We start from the raw sequence: 21,166 nt of genomic DNA, 5'->3' as shown, positions 1-21,166 counted from the left end.
CTACTTGTCTAAACCTGTTTAATGGCAGAGTTAGAACCTAGGTTGTATGATTTACACTTGAGTGATTTTTTTCCACATCAGGTATCTCCAGGCATTATTAGCAGTTTCTTGAGATAAGGATTGAAGAAGAAGTTATCAAAATAGCTAAAGTTAGTGGGCATGTGAAAAAAATACTTTTTTCCTATTCTCAAACAGTTGTTCTGGGGGAACTACTTTTGTACCTCATCTCCTGAGAAGTACAATAAGGAAAGTAGGAAAACAAAAATTGTTTAAGTTAGATATATAAAAGCATTTAGTTATGGATCCTTTCTTTTTCCTGAGAAATGAGGATGGAGAGAGGAAAGAAGAATGTCATAATTGAATTATGCCTTGTTATTCTACTATGATGGTTTTTTTTGCCTTTTTGGTATATCCAGGGAACCTTCACCTTTTTAATAACAGCACAGTGAATAGAAACAGACATTACTGTTCAGGTTGAATGAAAGGATAACCACTGTTCTTTCACTGTCAAGATCCTTAACCCCAATTCTAGTTGTTATCCACCCATTTAACCTCCAGCCTTACTATAGATATCACAAATTTTTTGTAAGAGCACAGAGAAGAACTTCATAGAGTTTGGAGGACAGTTTGGGATCAGGGAATATCCCCTGCAAGGGGTGACACTGAGATTTTAAAGAAGGACTAGAAGCCAGATTAAAGGACAGTTTAGGGACGTTTAGAGAGGTTACAGCATGAGACAAAGCGTGAAAGGAAGAAACAGCCGAAAGTGAAGTACAGTGTGTTTACGTTTTAGAGAGCGTAAAATGTGAAGCAAGAATGATAGGAAGTGAAGCTAGAGTTTACATCTAATTCCCCAGGCAGTTCAGTTCAGTCGCTCAGTCGTGTCTGACTCTTTGCAACCCCAAGGACTGCAACACACCAGTCAGTAGGGAGCTGCTAATGGATTTTCCTTTTTTTTGAGGGAAATATAGAGTCAGATTCTGATTTTAGTTAGATTAGTCTAATAGCTTTATACAGAATGGTTCTATTAGTTGTCGATGGTAAGATAACAACTTACACAAAAAGAGCATAGCTAAAATGACACACATTATTATCTTTGCCTTGGTTCAGGAACTTGAGCATGGCTAACTGGGCTCCCTGGCTCAGGCTCCCTCACACGGTGAAGTCAAGGTGTCAGCCAGGGCTGTAGTCATTCTAATGCTCGTCTCGGGGAGAATCTACTTCCAGTCTCACTGAGTATTGAGTTTCTTTGGGGCTCTTGGACTGAGGGTCTCGTTTCCTCTCCAGAAGCATCTCTTAGTTCCCGTTGCCTTGGGCCTCTGCCTAGGGCAGCTCACAGTGTGGCAGCTTTGAACAAGCAAGAGAGCAAGAGAGGAGGGTGGAAAAGATAGAAGCCAGAGTCTTTTACCTTAGAAGCATCACTTTTGCCATACTTGATGCATTAGGAGCAAGTCACTGGATCAAGGGGAGGGGATGACACAAGAGCACACACACTAGGGAGGCAGGGGTCTCTGGGATCCATCTTTGAAGCCGCCTGTCACAGTGGACTTAAGAAAATAAGACTAGAGGCAAAGGGACCACTTAGGAGGCTATTTGATAATCCAGGTGAAATGATACGGAGATTATTGCAGACGTATGTAATAGAATGAAGGAGGGGGATGGAGGCAAGAAATGCTTAGCAGGTTAAGTCATGAGAACTTGGTGATTTAGAGCATAAAGGTTTTAAGGGAAAAGAAGCAATTAAAGGTGGCATCTAATTGTTCTTGGCTAGCAAATCACTATCTGACTGAAGAATATTTTCACTTGAATGTGTCTTCAACTCCTGTCCATGTTGTGCTTTTATATGCATTACTGCTATTCTCTCCAAACTTTTTAGATTTTTAAACTTGCCCTTGGTGTTGCTTCCCTGGACTCCAGTTTCTCAATATCTCAATATCTCTCAGTGTCTGTTTAATTTTCCTATTTGTCTCTGTTCCTACTTCTACCCTCCTAACCCAGCTACTTATCTCTGTACACAAAGTGTGGAAACAATTTCTTAATTTCTTCTCTGAGGCCTTTCCTTTCTTTAATCTAGATTCTAAAACATCTAATTGCTACATACATTTATCTTTCATTTAACCAACAAGTATTGTGGGCCCACTTTGTGACCAGCACTTTACTGGGCCTCCTTGGGAATATAACAGCAAGACAAGCATTGTCCCTATTCCTCTGATCATTAATATCCTCTCTTTCTTTTCTGTCTGTCAAAAATAACACTAATCTTTTAAGTTATCCACTTCACCTTCTACCTTCCTTAAAAGGTGTGTGTTTTGTTTTGTTTTCTCTTTATCTCCTATAGCTATGGGGTTTCTGGGGTTTCCCAAGTGGTTCAGTTGTAAAGAGTCCACCTGCCAATGCAGGAGACACGAGTTTGATCCCTGGGTCGGGAAGATCCCCTGGAGTAGGAAATGGCTACTCACTCCAGTATTCTTGCCTAAAGAATTCCATGGACAGAGGAGCCTGGCGGGCCACAGTCCATGGAGTTGCAAAGAGTTGGGCAACATTGAGCATGCACACAACCTTTAGCTATAATCAGGAGGGGTTTTACTCTAGAAACATTGAGATTCTATAAGTTTAAAACAAAGCACTGGCTTCAGCTATTAAATGTAATGAAGCTATTCCTGACCTTGCCTTTCAATCAGCATCAAGCATTAGAGCAGTGACTGTCTTCTCACTCCAGTAACTTACTGGACTCCCCCTGGAGGGCTTTCTAAAAATATTTATACTTCACCTTTTCCTCATAGATTCTCATTCAGTATGTTAGGAATGAAAAGAAACCACACTCTTAAGGTAAATTTGATGTGTTGCTAGTTTAGAAAACTGTTGCAGTAGAGTCACCCTCACCATTAACTGTTTTGTGTGCATTTAACCATCTAAATAGAGCTTCCCTGGTGGCTCAGAGGTTAAAGCGTCTACCTACAATGTGGGAGACCTGGGTTCGATCCCTGGGTTGGGAAGATCCCTTGGAGAAGGAAATGGCAACCCACTCCAGTATTCTTGCCTAGAGAATCCCATGGACGGAGGAGCCTGGTGGGCTACAGTCCTTGGGGTTGCAAAGAGTCAGACACGACTGAGCGACTTCACTTTCACTTTCAACCATCTAAATAGCCTAAAGCTTTAATTTCCAAATACCAGTTACAGACTAATTACATCAATTCATACGGTCTTTTGGGCCCTATCACTAAAGGTGCTGATTCTTCACTAGATCTGTGGTGATATCCAGGCTTCTGTTTTTTTTAATAATCAAAGAAGATTGATACATAATCAGATTGGGAAACCATTGGATGAATGAAACTAATATACTGTGTTAATTTTGTTTTTGTATTTTCCTTAACAGAACTGTTCAGATAAATGCATGTAGATGTTTGATAAATGTTAAGGACCAGTCAGCCATGATATGCTTTATAGATTATCTTGGAAGAGTCTAGCCCTTTGAAGTCATATTTTAAATGGCAGTTGAATGACTGCTTGTGTTTAGATTTTTAGATGCTCTAGTACTATTCAGTAGTATAATATTAGTATTATACTAATATTTCATACACTGAAGTATTTCATTTAACTCTTTTTTCATACACTGATATATTTCATTTAACTCTTCTACTTTTACCTTAAATAATAACTTTTTTGTCCCATGAAAAATTTGGAACAGTGACTGGATTTTTTTTCCTCATGTTATTCTGATAAATCTTTGTTATATTCTACTGTCAGGAGGTATATTATTACTTTCTTGCAGGATAGGATGGTCAGAATGTGGCTCTAATAAGTTTGTTGTCTTCCTTTTCTACAGTGTTATTCCTCTCTTAAGAGAGTCTGTTGGAATATTAATGCAAAGAACTCCTCCGCTTTTGGAAAATACTTTACCTCAGTGCTATCAGAGGGTAAGTTTCAGTGCTTCCAAACCATTGGGTTTTAATTGTTTCCAAATTGTTGGGGGTTTCAACTTTTATAAATATGGGTAGCATGTGTGTATAATTTTATATTTCTTACAAGATTAAAAGCTGACCATGAATGCCACTTAAACCAGAATAAAATCATTGGAAAATATTGAGCTTCACTAAAGAAATGTGGTAGAAATTGTCCTCATCTAGTCTAGAAATCCAGCAGCTCTTTTAAAATATAAATATGAATAGCAGATGGTATAAGCATTTCTTCAACATGTATTTTGTGAACCCCCCATCTTTTATGCCATGTATTCTTCTAAGGTCCTAGGGGTGTAATGGTAAACAAGATAGACAGGGTCTATCCAAGTATTTATGGTCTGGCAGGGAAACACAGGCACTAAACAAGAAATAAATAAGGAAATATCAGTGATGATTACTATAATAGAAGTGAAACAAAGTGAGGTGGTAGACATGGATGGCGACATCAAATTTATTGAGAATGTCATATTCAAGGAAGCTGAAATCTTGTTGATTAGAAGGAGCCAGACATATGAAAATCTTGGAGAAGAGTGTTTCAAGCAAAGGAAAATGCTAATGCAAAAAGTTCTATGGCTGGAACTAATTTAGTGTATTTGAAAAACAGTGAGGAAAAGCCACTGTGGCTGAAGCATAATAGATAGAGGGAAGAGTGGCTGGAAAGGCTGGAGAGAATGACAGGGGACAGATGATACAGAAGTGTTGGTCTACTAAGAGGTTTAGATTTAATTCTGATTTTGTGGGAAGCATTAGAAAGCTTTTATGCAGGGAGAGTGTCACAGAACTTAAATTTTAAAAGCTTATTCTGCTTGCTATTAGAGAATAAATGCTAGGAAGAATGAAATCAAAGAAAACCAATTAAGAAGCTATTATCATTTAACTTGAAAAGTTATGGCTTGGACTACAGTGGTAGCAATGACAGTGGAGCTAAGTAGATATTTTGGATAAGTTTTTAGAGATAGATTATATTAGCAGTGGGGAGAAAAAGTGTTGAATTGCAACTAGCCTGGACCCTAATACTATTTGTTGAGGTTGATACAGGTGTGAGGGTGGAAAATCCTCCCATATCAAGAGTTCTATTCTGGATATGTTAAGACTGAAATGCCTACTATACTTCTAAGTGAAATGTCACTGAAGTGCTTGGATGGGCAAATCTGGAATTTTAAGGACTGATTAGAACTAGGAGTTTTGATTCATCAACATATAAATAGCCTTTAAAACATTAGGATTGTATGAGATTACCATGGAAGGGTTCAGCTCTATTCTTTAGCTAAAGTTTCAACTCCAGATTTAGAGCATAGATAGAAAGGAAGCTGGAAAACCCAGAAGTTGAAGAAGGAGGAAGTAATCAACTGTGCCAGATGTTTCTGTGAGGCAATTCTAATAGAAACAAAGAAGTGACCGTTGATTGGCATCATGAACAGCATTAATGGCTTTGATAAAAACATTTTCAGTAGATTTGGTGAAAGCTTGATATAGTAGATTAGGGTGGAAATGAATGGGGGAAGTAGAGATAGTGGTTACAGTCATTTCTTTTAAGAAGTGTTGTTAAAGGGAGTAGAAAAATGAGCTGAAAGCTTGGCTATGGATATAGTAAGAAGGGGAAGAGAATTAGTTAAAACAGCATCCCATAGAACATTACCCAGTAATGGAGATGTTCAATAATTACCTTGTCCAGTATGGAAGTCACGAGGAATCTGTGGCTGTTGAGCATTTGAAGCTTAATAATTTTGAGCTAGTGCAACTAGTTTTTAGATTTCATTACATTTTCATGTATTTAGTCACATGTGTCGAGTGACTTCTGTATTGCACAGTTCAGTTTGGGAGCATGTGTATTGCTAATGGGAACATGCCAACTGAGAGGAAGAAATTGATGATATGGTAGTGAAGCAAATTAATTTAATGAAGGAATCAAGTTCTTGAGAAGATGAGAAGGGATAGGATCCAAAGCATTAGGGAGGAATTAATTGTAGCTAGGAGCCAGAGGTACTGTATCCCACAAGGCAAGGCAGAGAATGCTGAAATAGATGAGGGTTGACTGGTAGATTTGGAGGGTCAGAAGAGCTTTTCTGTATGCCTCTATTTTTTCTCTGACTTACAGGGCAGTGTAATCATACAGAGAAATGAGAAGACCAGAGGCAAAAAGAGAAGGTGTAGAATAGTTCTTTTTGAAATAGGGAAAGTGAAATGCTGCCCATTTGACTTTTGTGGTTTTATGATTTTAAGGGAGGACCAGTCAGCATAATTGTGGAAGAGAAAGGGGCAATTTAGTGAATGCCTACTCTAAGCTGGCCCCTATACTAAGTGATGTACATATATTGTTTCTGTTCTTCAAATTAACCATGAAGGCTAAGTTTCCTATTCCTTTCCCTAGGAAAATTGAGTAAAATTGAGGCTCAGAAGATTTAAATAACTCAAAGGTCACAGATGGTAGCGGCTGAATCAGGATTCTAATCCATGTAATTCTGGCTTTAGAAGCTCCTGCTCTTTTTGTTACACCACACTGTCAGAACAAGAAGAGCAACATAGACTTTCATCTGTAACTACACTTTTGCACATTTTTAATTTGAGGAAAGTTAATGCCAATTTCTATAAGAGTCATTTCTTAACTTATGCTTTAGAATAACTTGCAAGAATGTACTTGTGCTGCTATTTCTATGGAGGTAGAAGAAATCTCTTCAGTCAACGTGTTGTTTCACTAGCATTGGTGTTTCACTACACCATTCGTGGGAGAAGGCAATGGCACCCCACTCCAGTCCTCTTGCCTAGAAAATCCCATGGACAGAGGAGAGCCTGGTAGGCTGCAGTCCATGGGGTCTCGAAGAGTCGGACACGACTGAGCAACTTCACTTTCACCTTCATGCATTGGAGAAGGAAATGGCAACCCACTCCAGTGTTCTTGCCTGGAGAATCCCAGGGACGGGGGAGCCTGGTGGGCTGCTGTCTATGGGGTCACACAGAGTCGGACACGACTGAAGCGACTTAGCAGCAGCAGCAGCAGCACACCATTTGTGAGGATGCTCTTTAGAAAAATGTAGAGGATATCAACTTCACACTGCTCTGTCATTGGAGTCCTGAAAGAGGAAGAGAAAGTCCACCAGTAAAAGCAGTTTTGTTTTTTTTTAACGGGCACAGTGGGTATTGTCTCAGTTTCCCACCGGGAGTCTTGGAGCTCATAGAAGGTAATCCTATATGCATCAGATTCTGATAAAAATAAATATTTTGATAAAAAGTTCAACCTTTTCTTAGTTAACATCCCAAATAGATTACTTAAGAATCAGAGAGTCTCAGAATTTGAAAAGATCTTATTATTCACTTGATCTCCTCTGCAACATTTAGTTGGTCATCCAGCTTCTTGACCATTTCCAGGAACCAGTGGTTAATCTCTTCACAGAGTAACCTCTTTCTCTTTTAAGTTGATCTAATTGTTATAAAGATCTTTTTACATTGAGCCTCTTTTAACTTCTGAGTTCTGATCTTAGTTCATCTCTTCCAGATCTATTATTTACAGAGATATTGAACAATAGCAGTAGTTTGGGCATCTTTGTAAGGATTTTCCTGATCTTCAGTGGAATATATCTAATGTTTTTTTCCTTAAGTGTTTTCTATGCATTTTTGGTAGATAGCTTTTAGTAAGTTAAGGAAGTGTCCTTCTAAGCATAAATAGGGGTTGAATTTTATTAAGTAATTGCAATTCTTTTATTAAAATGATTGTGTGATTTTTCTCCTTTGCTTCATTAATTAAAGAATAACGGTAATAGATTTTCTGATGTTTATTGTTTCCCTCTTGGGATAAACCTAACTTAGTCATGATACATTATTTTTTTAATATACTGTTGGATTTAGCTTACTTAATTCATAAGAGAATTCAGCTTATATGTTACTGTCTTTATCTGGTTGGGGATCAAGATTATTTTTACTTATATGAGGTAGTGCCTCTTTTTTATTTTCTGGCAAAACTAAGTGGTTACTTAAAAGTTTTTCCTCTGGGACTTGGCAGGGCTGAGGGGGCTTTATGAAAGAGAACTTTTATTACCTGTTCAGTTTTTAATGGTCCATTCATATTTTCTGGGGTTTTTTTCTTATATTACGGGATTTTCTGTATTTTCTGAAATGATTTCCCAAAATTTATTCATTTTTGTCTAGTTTCTTAAAATTGTGTTTTTTGTTGTTTTTCTGGTTTTATTATTTATTTTTTTTTCCAGGTTTAGTGAGGTAAAATTGATGAATTAAAATTATATATATTTAAAGTGTACAATTTGATGTCTTGATATACATGTACATTGTGAAATGACCACCACAAAAATAGGGAACACTTCACAAATTGCATGTCATTCTTGGACGAGGGCCAAGTTCATCTTCTCTGTGTCATTCTAATTTTAGTATATGTGCTGCCAAAACAAACACCAAAATTGAGTGTTTATTCATTTTATATACATGCATATACTGTTTACTGAGCACGCCAAGCTTAGATGCTTATAATTTTAGGTGTTCAGGATACAAACATAAAACTCAAAAATAAATCCCTGCTCTTATGGAGCTTGAGTTCTGTCAGAGTAGACAGGCAATAAACAATATAAATAACATGAGTAATGTGGCGTGTGTCATTAGCTGCTGAAAAGTAAAACAAAGCAGAGAAATGTAAAAATGAAAATGTTGTTTTAGCTAGGATAACAGTAGAAAGGCTTCCTGAGACCTTGGCGTTTGAGTAAAGGCCCACATAAAGTAGACCAGTCATTATTGTGGAAGGAAGGACACTCCAAGCAGAGGGAATAGCAAATACCCCGAGACAGGAGTGTTTCAGATTCTTCAAAGAGTGGTGAGAATGCTGCTATAGCAGGGGAAGAGGAAGCAAGGAGGGGAGGAGGAGGAGGAGATGACGTAAGTGTGGTAAATAACAAGCGGCCACATCACATGGGTCCATGTGAGTTATTGTGGAAGCATTGGTTTTGGTTCAGAGTAAGATGGGACTCTACTGAGGATTTTGAGCAGAATGAAAGCATCTGACTTAAAGCAACAGAATCTCACTTGGGCTCCTACTTTGAGACTAGATGAAGAGGTAGATGCAAGGCTAGCAATAGGGAGACCGCTTAATCAAACTAGAGTGGCTTTAACTGGACTGATAGCATTAGAGATGGTGAGAAGGATTAGGATTCTGCTCAGTTGTAATATATTGTATACACATATGTTGATACATTCATATAGTATTCCCTTTTATGGTTTTTTAAATCAGTTATTGGTAGTTTTCTTTTTCATTTTGTACTTTGTTTAATTACATATTTATTTTTATTTTTTTAACTCCATCAGAGTTTGTCTTGTCACTGGTTCTCAACCTCAGGGCGAGGAACACTTAAGGAGCCATTGGAAAGACTTAGAGCCATCCCTCCAGTTTTTGGTTGTCACATGAGTTGGGGAAGGGTATATGTTGGCATTTAGTTTCCTGGGTCCTGGGAGTGCAAAGATCCTGTAGTTTCTGACAGTTGTACACAATGAAGACTCATCCTGTCTAAAATATGTCCCCACTGTGTATAAAACACTGACTCTCTAGCTCACTGATTTTTTTCAAAGAAGTAGTGTTTTGACATTGAGAATTCCATCATTTCCACATTTCTGCTTCCCATCCTTTATTTCTTTCCTTTTTATTTCTTAAGTTGACTTTGTTGTTCTTTTCCTAATTTCTTAGCTCATTTGTAATTATGTTTATCCTCTGATTGATGTATGGTTGACTCTTGAACAACACAGGTTTGAACTGCACGATCTACTTACACATGAAATTTTTTTTCTTTTTTTTCAGTAGTAAATACCACAGTACTACATGATCCATGGTTGGTTGCATCCTCAGATTTTTGACTGAGAGGCAGGCTGGTGTCCCTTCCCCTGCACTGTTCTCCCGTCAGCTGTATTTGAAAATGTAAATTTCCCCTAGGCACTCTCTCACCTATGCCCTACAAATTTTGGTAGGTGTTCATTTATATTTCCTTACTATGTGTCATAGTACCAGCACATAGTAAGTATTCAATAGGTATTTGTTAATCAGTTCAAACCCACCCCACCAGCCCACGTTTTTCTTTAGAGGGTAGAATCCATGTTTACTGATGTGTAATGATTTAAGTTGCATCCACTTATATTTGATTTCATGTTAATATCTGCTCTTCATATTTTAGGTGCAGCAGTTGCAAGGAGTTTACAGTTTACAAGAACAGCATTTCTGGACCTTATGTTCTGATGTTTATGTTGGGACCTTGAAATTAGTAGTAGCGCCTGATGCTGATGCCAGGTGGATTTTAAGCCAAACACATAACATTTTTACTCAGGTATGATATTTTTACTAACCTCTTTTAAGGGTCTAAGAATTTATTGTATCTACTAGTTTTAAAAATATTTACTATTTAACATATTAAATATATATATATATATATATATTCTACACTGTGAGGTACATATAAAAGATTTTTTCAATCACAGAGTTAAATTTGGGAGATCCTTGCTTTAGTGAATACTCTTAATGAAGATAGTCCTGTTTATTCATCATTGAGCTGATTTGAGGTCCTTTATGAAAAAATAGATTCTCCCTTACTGTATACTCCTTATAAGACATGTTAAATGCTGTTTGAAGCTAGGAATTCTAAGATAGTATTTGGAATAAGAATAATGCCTGGTCAGTCGCTTTAACTTAAAGCAAACTCTCTTAACATTTTTGTCAATAGCAAAGCCACTGCTCCTTCTTTGTGATTTAATAACTTAAGATGCTCTTGAGTTTTTCTTAATTCTTTATATGGAATCATGAATTAGTTAGTTCATGGCTGCAACCAAATTATATGAGGTAATGTTTATGCCATCATGAGTTGACATAGTGACCGATAAACTAAAAGTGATTATTAGGTTATTCTGAACGTACTGGGAAAATAAGCACATCATGTCAAGAGTATCTGAGGAGAGAGAGACCACAGATTTTTTTTTTTTGGAGGGGGGTCTGGTTTGCTGGAAATATTTGTCAGAAAATGTAGATGTTGACACTGCTGCCAGATTTATCTAACATAAATCTAATGTGGAAACTGATTCCATGCCATAAAAGTCTGTGCTTAAAAACTGACCCAAGCCTCCTGATGTGATGCAGTGGGAAGTATACATGACCTGTGTGGTACTCTTGCCAGAAACGGTTAATGTAAATCCAGTCACTAGTAAACAACCAGACAAACCCAGCTTGTGGCCTGTCACCCTGGATTCTTAAAAGGTGTCATGAAAGGAATAAAAGGAATTATAGGGGCTTTTTCTAAATTAGAGGAGACTTCACAATTAAAGTGAAGACTTTAAAGTGGAGAAGGAAATGGCAATCCACTCCAGCACTCTTGCCTGGAAAATCCCATGGATGGAGGAGCCTGATAGGCTACAGTCCATGGAGTCGCAAAGAGTCGGACACGGCTGAGTGACTTCACTTTCACTCACTTTCACAATTAAATGCAGTGTGTGGTGCCTGATTGGACCTTAAACTGGGGAGAAACATCACAAAAGAAACTGCTGGGTAATCAGGAAATTGAAATATAGATACATAATAGTTCACATAATTGTGTAGGTGTTAAACTTCTTGGGTATGATATAGTATTGTGGCTATAGAAGAATACTCATGTTCTTAGGAGATACATGCCGAAAGCTTTAGTGGCAGAGCATCAGGATGTCTAACTTTCCAGTGCTTCAGCAAAAGTGAAAAGGATTACAAATAAATACACATACAGAAAAAAAAGCAAATATGGCAAAATGTTAGTGATTGTTTTATATAAGTGATGGGTAGATAGGTATTTGTTGTGCTATTCTTTTGTCTTAAGTCTTTTCAAAATAAAAAGTTAAAAAATAAAATTTCGGTGGCTCCTCATTACCACCAGGATAAAGCCTAAACTTTCTAGCATGACCCAATTAACTTTTCAGCTTCTCTACTGCTATTATTCACTGCCATGTACTTCATACTCCAGCCTCACTAGACTATCTACTTATCTGTATGAGACAAAAATCCTACTCTAATGTAAAGGTCCAATTCAATTGTTACTTTCTCTCTAAAGCCTTAAAGACCCTTCTAAGCCTCATATACAAATGAGAAATAGAGAGAGGGACAGATGGACAGTTTAAATTCAGGACCTTAGCTTAAATTAAGTGATCTCTCTTGTCTAATAAAAGAGAGATGTATGGTTATGTGCCTTTGGAATAATTAATGAAATGGTCTTATAACGAAGGCAACAGCAAGACTTACCTACTGCAAAACAATACACTGGTACCATTTATTTACCCTAGACTTTGAAGAACCAAGTCTTTTCTTAGCAGATGCGGTAAGAAATCTATACTATTATGAGTTTCATAATGCACCTTCACAGTAAGTCAGAATCCTTCTCACACTTCCTCCCTTTTTCAGAGGCAAAAAGGAGAGCGTGGCTAGCCTTCAGTAGCCTTCAACAACCTTGCTTTCCACTGCCATTTCTAGATCATGATTCTTTCCTTCAGTCTATCAATCTTCTCCTAGTTGTACCATGACCTTCCACCCTCACAGCATGGCCGTCTGTCCAGCTCTAGAATGCCTCATGCTGTCCTAAAACTTTGGCACTTAAGTCACAGTTCTCCCTCTGAGAAAGGAGTGTGATTTACAGGTTTAGAGATGCACAAGCAGTGGTGTCTATGCTAAGAACTGCTGAAGTTGTAATTGAAGTATGTGGAGGGAGGTTCTTCTGGTAACTGTAGAAATCTTGGCTTTGAAAATGGCTGAAATTGAAAGTTTACTCAGCTGCTGCTTTGGTTTTGGAAGCTGTATTTGGGTTTTGAAAATTTTCAGCTCTAAAACATATTTAAGTCTTTTTATCAGCTAAGGTCAAACCAGCTTGATTTCATTCCTTGCAAAGACCAGAGACTGTCTTAGGCTTTCAGTGAAAATGGTTCAACACATTTTTCCCAGTGGGGAGAGTGAAGTCACCCTACTCATAACTTTCATTACACACATTTAATAATTGTAAGTTGATGTGTGATAGTTATTTTGGTTTTGAAATATGTGAAATTGAAGGGTTTTTTTTTTTAAATTATTTTCCTTTTCTGCTTATGCCCTCATCACACATATTCATTATGCTATGAGTATATCCTAGGGCTTGCAGTAACATTTTCAATTCGTGAATTGAAATTTAAGTTTTTTTACATTTTTAAAATATTTAAACTATATCTTAATCATAGATTTTACTTACCAAAAGTAATAAAACTCAGATTGCTTCATTTTTTAGAAAAAAATAACACTAATGCTTTAAGTAGTTTTCTTGTAGAAAGACTTTAAATACTGGTGGCCTTAGTTCCAAAAGACCAAAAGAAGAATTTTCTCAATACCTGGTGCTTCTATGATATTTTAAAATATTTTTCTTAGAGCTGATCTTAAATTGATTAAAAAAATTTTTTTTAAGTTGTTCTTGTTAAAATTTGTATGGAGATAACTTTGAGGTTAACATTAAATTTGAGAACTGTAGCTTTTTGTTTTGTTTATAAATCTGTAAGCTTTGTGACTCTTTTTGGAACTGTACATTAAGCATGTCTTTTTATTCTCATTTTCCATAGTTATAATTTAATCATGAATGGTTAAGGCAGCTGGGTTGCTGTCACGAATGTAGAATAACACAAGTGAACTGGTAGAAGTCTCTTATATTTCTTTGGGATTATTAGTTAAGTGATAATCCAGTTTTAAACTACAAGATTTTTGTTGACATTGAAGAAGTCCATTCTCCTCATTGCATGCACTAACTTTTTAAAAATGATGTATTTTTAAGGAATTGATGAACTAGAAAACATTATTTACATTTAGTATCTGAACAGGATGTGGACGTGGGAACTGGATGAGGAAGGCAGTTATCATTTTATGTTTCTCGTTTTGAACTGGCTGACATCATCGGTTAATTTTTTAGACACACTTTTGTTTAGAAATAAAGTTAGAAGAAAAATCTAGAATATGCTTGGGCTCATAACCCTCCTCAGCTCCACAAAGCAGAAAAGACAGTTTAACTTAATGCATGTTATTTACTCTTCAACAGAACCTGTATCTTGATATTTTCCATTTTTTCTTCTCTTCTGGCCTGTTTCTGCCTGTTAAGTCCTAACTCCTCAGCTTCCTGCTTCAGCCTTCTATGCTGTAGTCTCTAGGCTCAAAAGAGAAGTTCACACTGATACCCAGAAGGAAGCTGAAGAGCCTCTTCACTAGCCCAGTTGAGAGGTCCCCAAGATTCAGAACCTCCCACCTCCACCACTCTCCTGCATGCATAATCCCTTCAGTGTTTCTGACAGCAGACATCACCCCACCTTGTTGTGTCTCCTGGGAGGTGAGAGTAGAAAGGAGGAAAAAGCTATCCAGCCTTCCAGGTGGTGAGCTGTTTTTTCCACCCTTTCCTGTTTGTGGGGGGCTGTTAATCTTTTGTAAGTATTGGTTGTTTTTCATTAATCCACAGGGTTTAAGTGCTCATTTGTTGATGGTGGTAGAAATAACAACAGCATCAGCAGCGAGCCTTATTGAGAGCCCCCCACATGCCAAGCACTGCGATGGGTGCCTAATGTGTTAGTCTATCCTTATAAGACAGGTGGGGTATTAGCCCCAGTTTATAGAAAAAGGAGCCCAGACCCACTTGATTCTTCATGACTTGTAATTTCATCATATTCAGTCACTATTTCATGAATTCTGAGATGATTTTGTTTTCACATGAAAGACTAAGGCAGTTTTTAAAAAATTCATTTTTATGGGGTAAAGATTAATATAATACATTCAGTCAAAAACTAAAGTAGAAAGTTTCTGTAGTTTTTGAGAATTGGTAGAGAAATACAAACACTCAGTAATTTTCTATAGCCATATTCTTGTTTATTTTTCTAAATTTTTATTGCTGATTTATTTTCCTTGCCACAGCAATGAATATTTATGGCAAATATTCTAAGTCTATGACATAATGTTAACAGTTATTTTCTTAGAAGCATAGGTGTTAAAAATAACTGTCTTTCCTATTTTAAAAAGTTTTAACTGATTTTTTTTATGGTTTGTACCTGATTCTCAGGATATAAGATACAAGTATTCTATGGTTTTCACTTTTTTGAAGGACAACCCTCAGCAGGCCTCTGAGTGCTAATGTCATCCCTGTAGTAGAATATTTAAGGGAACCAAGCACCATTTTGATCTCCTGGAGTATTTGTCATGAGAATAAACGGTATAGGAAACCTAGTTTGTGTTCAGAAAGTAGGTGACATACTATAAGGAGTCTTTGAAAATTTCGCTTTTTCTCTCTACTTTGAAGGAAATTGAGAAAGGAAAATGGGAACCTGGGAGACAGAGCTGTGCCCATCCAGCCAGATGGATGAAACACATCACTTTTCCTGTTAGACAGAGCTTTTGTATGAAACAGTGACCAGCTTGAGTAATTAACTCATGATTATGCAAAGATCAATTTACCTAGCCTCTTTGTTTTTCTCCTTTTTTTTTTTATTGCCTTGGGCTACCTCATTTCTTATTACCGTCTTCACTGTATTTGGGCCAGGATTTAGGAAAGTGGCAGAAATAATAATGGGAGACCAACTTATTTTGTCCATTTAACTTTCATTAACAAGTTTGTTGAAAAGAAATTAAGCCAGTTTATTTGGGCAATAAAGAGTTAGATACGACTTGACCACTGAACAACAACTTGAGGTTAGATATACAAGAAATTTGCAAAAGGGTTTCCTAAGTACAGTTATTTTGGGGCCCATCTGGGTTGAGTAAATCAAATATAATCAATCATAAGTTTTTTATAGCATGTAAAATCTTTCTCATATATTCACACATGATCCTTACAATAGTGCCTGTTACGTAACAAGGGTTATTAAATGTCAAATACTGGGTGAATACACAACAGTTTTGTGAGATAGGTAGGATTGATATTTATCCACAATTCTAAAATTAGAAACACTGAGATTCTGTTTCAGTTTTTAGCTTAAAGTCATAAGATACTAAGTTCTATCTTTTTTCTGCCACAGACCTCTTTAAGGAGTACGTGCTATTAAATGCATTTTCAGAGAACTTTAACTTTACCACAGCAAGGATTTTTTTTTTCCTTTTTAATGAGACAAAAAAAAAAAGCTAGCATGTTTTCTGTGCTGGAAAGGCACTGGGGTGTTATCGGGCTTTTTATTTCATTTGAGCAGCTCCTGCCTCTTTGGGCATTTATAGTGTTGGGCAGAGCCCTCCAACTTGAATGCTAGAGGGAAAGAAAGCCATGCTAGAAGCAATGCTTTGAGGAGCCCAGAAATTCCTATGAAAAGGTAGCATTATTTTATCCCCCCACTCTGGATTTTCCTTTGTTTTAAATGTTCTAATTTACTTTTCATTCTGTGTTACTGACAGAGTGCTTATTGTAACTGATTGTATGCTTTAATGTTTTTCAAGTTGTTTATTTGAAAGAAGGAAATTTGTACAATTTCACTTCATCCAACAAATGTTTGTTAATCACTTACTGTGTGGTGGGCACTACTTGAGGTCCTGGGAGTCAGCAGTGAAAAAATAGACAATCTTTTTATTTCAGAGAGAGTCTGTTATCAATGGAGAGTGACAATAAACAGTATCACAGCAAAGAAGTTTTATGATATATTAGAAAGTGATAAGTGTTAAAGATAAGAAGAGCAGAGTAGGGAGACCAGAGGTGCTGAAGCATTTACCATTTCTTGCACCAAGCTTTGTATTTTTTTTTCTTTATGGATGGATAGATGTATAGATAGATGATCTCTATCTCATCACCTCATCTGACATACTATATATACTTGATTGTTTATAATCTCCCTCTCCTTCCTAGTTCCCAATAGCTTATAAACTCCATGAGCACAAGGTATTTTATACCTGTTTTGTTGGCTATTGTATTCCCAGGGGACAGAACAGTACCAGGAATCTAAGAGATGCACAAAATGTATTTGTTGGATGAATGAATTGACTGCATTTGATATAGGATGGTCAGGGTAAGCCTCACTGACATATGAGTAGAGATATGACAAGAGAGGGAATATGTCACGTGGCAGGCTTGAGGACCATTGTTCCAGGCAGAAGGGCCAGTTGTGGCTGGAACAGAGTGACCAAAGGGAGAAGAGTACAAAATAAAACAAGAGAGGGAATCAGGGACCAGATCATGGGAGGGCTTTAAAGGCCACTGTAAGGACTCAGACTGAAGGACTAAAGGGAGATTAAACTGTTGTTGGGTTTGAGTGATAGCGACAGGACCATAGCTGCTCTGCTGGAAACAGACCAAAGGAGTGCAAAGGTAAAAGGGTGAAAACCAGATCGTAGGCCGTTACAAAATACAGGTAAGAGACGATAGTGACTCAGGCCAGGGGATAGCAGTGGAGGTGCGGTAAAGTGATCAGACTCTGGATTTGCATTATTTTGGAGGTGAGGCAAACAGGTTTTGCAAATAATGGGTTGGGAGTGAGAGAAAGAAAGGCGTTTGCAACATTGAGGGAGGAATTGAGATGGAGAAGATACTTGATCAACAGGTTTGAGGGGAGGAGATAGTGATCAGCTTAGCTGTGTTTCGGTGTCAAGTAGGTGATAGGTAGGTTTCAGCCTACAAAAAGTGTGAGACTGTAGACGGTACTCAAAGTCTGAATATTGGGTAAGACCATCTAGAAGGAAGTACCAAAAAAGAAGGGATCTGAGGATTGAGTCTTCGGGTATTTGAGTGTTTAGTGTTCAAAGACAGGAGGCAGAACCTGCAAAGGAGACTGAGAAAGACTGATAAGTGAGGTAAAGGGCAACCAGTGAGTATTCTGTGGAAGCTAAGAGTGGGAAAAGTGTTTCAGCAGGAGGAACTGATCCCCTGTGTAGACTGGTTACTAAGATGAGGACTGAGAATTGAGCACTGGTCTGAGCTATTTAGGGGAAGTGGTTGGCAGCAAAAGTTTGGTTGAAATGGGTTCAAGAGGGAAGAGAGTAAAGGAATTGTAGACAGCAAATATAGAAAAATTGATACAGAAGAGATGGGGGCAATTTTGAGAGCAGTGTCCTTGAATAGCAAGTTTATATCCAAAATTGAAGGGAGGAGTTGGAGTGTCAAGGAATCAATAACTAATAGATGGTTTTACTTATTTCAGTGTTTACAAATCATTCATCATAGGAAGATTTAGATGGCATTAACTTCTGATTTTAATAGCCAACTTATCAATCACTGTGGTGTTCTCTCTAGGAGAATACAGGTAGATGGGTAACCTCATTTTTCCAAAATTCACTTGGGCAAGGCATGTAATTAATTAGCACAGCTTTCTTTTGTAGAGCTATATGCAGAACCTTTTTGTTTGTTTTTGTAACTTATTAATATACTTGTTTCTAAAATAAAATTATTGGCACTTTATGATAAAAAATGGAGAATTCTTTCCCAAAGACAGAAGAGAAAAATAATTCTTCCCTTTTTCAAAAAGAAAGAAAAAAAATGTTTCCTACTACTTTTCAGAAATATGTAGTCTGTTATAATTTGTTTAATTTTCTCTCTCTCTTTTTTTTTTTTTTTTTAACTTTTCAGGCCGGAGTGAGACAGCTTTATGTACAGATTGACTTTGCGGCCATGTAATGAGTGAAAAGAAACCATGCTTTTTGGGGGGACCTAATTTTTCTGGTACTGTACAATCCTAAACATTGTACCTAGCTTTCTAAAAAGAGAAATCGTCACTACACCTCCCCAGCGCCAAGTAGACCAGGCAGAGTCCACCGTTCGTGCTCTGCCAGGAGTTTACAGCTAAGGGGTCAGAAGTAAGAGGATCTCTCCTGGACTTCTGGTCTTGTCTTTGTGCTCTTCTCACCAAACCATTTTGATTTCTGAGGTTTCTAGTTTTGTTCCAGGGTATTGTTTCCTCGGTATTGTTGTTTCCTTTTTTTTTTTTTTTCATTTCAAATGCCCTCACTCCCACCCCTCATCCTAGCCAGTAAGAAATTCAGACTGTGGGTCTCTAATCATCTGGAATGTCTTCACTGAAGCTGCTGGAAACCACTGCTTTCATTCCCACAAAACCAGTGTTATTTTAAAAAAGAAAAAAAAAATAAGAAATGGAAATCTGTTTTATATGTAATGTCACAGTTGTTGACGTTTTTCAATATAATCATATGTTTGTGAAATTGTTTGTACCTTGCAAACTTATGAACCAAACCATATTGGGTTTTCAAAGTGCCTTTGTATCAGAAAATGTATTTGCCAGCATAGAAATGTTCCATCAAAGGTCATGTATGTTTTTTTTTTTTTTTTTAATGGGTATTCTGTACAAAATAAGACTCTTGTTAGTAACATATACAGATGTCTTTTTGTGTACTTAAAGCATAGATTTAGATACAGAAAAATTTGCCTTTTATTGCTCTCTCATCAAAAAATAAAAGGTGTTATTTTGCTTTTTAAATCAAATTTGGTTATTAAATTATTTTATGGACTGTTTTCAGAACTTTGCAGATGCTTCTGTTATACAGACAGGTGTTTTGAATTATCACATTTGCTAAATTTCAAATTTCTAAAAAGCTACTGTGTCTATGATAAACTTTCCTGTATTTCTTTGCTGTTTTTAAAGATTATCTTAGTGAAAGGGAAAAGCATGTAGAGTGAAAGCAGAAAAGGTTGTGACAATGTTGATTTGCTTTTTCGTTCTTCAAATGCCAAGTCCTATAATTTGTTTTCCTATGCAAGCATTGCAAAAATACAGTTGCTTTCAGGAATCCTAAAGTGGCATTTTACTGAGTTTGAAGTATTGAAGGTATGGAGTAAATGTGGTAATATAGAACTCCTAACACAAGTATCTTGGAAGTTCATAAATAAGTTGATTTCTAGGTTCTTGTTTATTTGAAAAATAAAATTGCAATTTGAGATAAGTGCTTGAACACTCTACTTAAATATTTCTGTGTTTTACGAAGAAATTGATCTGCATAGATATTTTCCCACTGTACTTCATTTTCTCATAATGTACATTCCCCTTTAACTGAAAGGGAAAAATTTTTTTAATATTTTAATTTTTTGGAGGGGGAACCCTGCAGGATGGAAATGAATGTTTAGAGTGAAGATAAGTAATAAGCACTTTTTCACTAATGTGGCAGAAATCACTGTTGGTTTTGTCTTAAGTTTCAGAGTACCTATTGCCCTACTTCTGACCTACAGTTTATGAAATACACTGTAAACTACAGACTACTTGCTTCATGCTTTTCTAAACCACTGCAGATTGCCATGAACTATCAATAGTCTCCTTTTTCTGCAGATTGCGTAGTATTTTCAAAGTATTTTTACATACTGCCAGGCAGTTCTGAAGCTTAAAATTCCTGTCAACAGAATGCTTTTAACTAAACAGTTGTTAAGATGTTTCAAGAGGGAAATATAAAAGGAAATGTGCTGATAACGGTACTGCTTTTTCACTGTAAGTATAAGGAGTCACTTGGAAGTTTGCATCCACTGCCAAGCCTGAGACATTCTTTAGGTTTTGGCATATTGTGGAGAGTGACGGGTTTGTATCAAGGGAGGGACTTTGATGTGTGCCTTTAAAAACTAATTATGTGAAACTGTACTGCTACTTAGCATACAGAGGTAATATTTGCATTGGCCTATAAAATTTACCAGCGCACACTGAAGATCCACGTCTGCCCTTCACTGAGTCCTCCGTTCCAAGTGAAGTTTTCTGTCAAAATATGCATCACTTTAACTTTTACACTCTCAGTACACAAGTGCGTGAGTGTGGTTTTTAGGACATTTGACCAAGATGAAACTCTTTATTTTGCACCTGTTATAAGAGATCTCCAATTCATATCATTTAGCAGATTGGCATTAACATTTATGATTTAATTAAATGTTCTTAAACCTGTGTGTACAACAGGAAAACAATTTTTTTTTTCTTACTCTTAGGAAATACTTTTGTCTTCTCAGTTTTCTTGGCACAGATGTATTGCTAAAGTAGATAATTTCACTGAGAAATACTACTTGACTATTCTTATAAAATATATTTAGAATGTCCCTATTGGAGATTCTAATGTTGGGCTAATTTGGGGGGGGAAATCTGAGATATAATTTTGCTAATATTTTAAGAACCAAAATATACTCTGGAGAACAAATTTGTATTGTTCAGGGAATGTTTACCTTGCCAAGTAAACTTCCCTGAATAGAAATATACCTAAACTAGTTTTGTGTTTTTGCATCTAAGAATACATTGATCGAGATGAAGGGCTCACCCTATTCACAGCT

The 21,166-nt window shown here is 36.8% G+C and overlaps 1 protein-coding gene and 1 non-coding gene across 2 annotated transcripts in view; one reads left to right on the top strand and one right to left on the bottom strand.

Moving 5' to 3' along the window:
- Window positions 1–19,349, top strand: part of SLC30A7 (solute carrier family 30 member 7) — a 94,034-nt gene extending 74,685 nt beyond the window's left edge. The window contains 3 exon segments of the mRNA NM_001083760.1: window positions 3,827–3,917; window positions 10,121–10,270; window positions 18,485–19,349. Of these exon segments, the coding sequence (NP_001077229.1) occupies window positions 3,827–3,917; window positions 10,121–10,270; window positions 18,485–18,532 (289 nt within the window). The 3' untranslated portion in view covers window positions 18,533–19,349.
- LOC112446080 (U6 spliceosomal RNA) lies at window positions 8,258–8,363 on the bottom strand. The gene has a single exon (XR_003034158.1). It is a non-coding gene; the product is annotated as a U6 spliceosomal RNA (small nuclear RNA).
- Window positions 19,350–21,166: the final 1,817 nt, after the last annotated feature.

Source organism: Bos taurus, chromosome 3 (assembly GCF_002263795.3).
Source record: "Bos taurus isolate L1 Dominette 01449 registration number 42190680 breed Hereford chromosome 3, ARS-UCD2.0, whole genome shotgun sequence".
Taxonomy (NCBI): domain Eukaryota; kingdom Metazoa; phylum Chordata; class Mammalia; order Artiodactyla; family Bovidae; genus Bos; species Bos taurus.
Note: the sequence above shows the minus strand (reverse complement) of the source record. Positions and strands in the feature narration are given on the sequence as shown.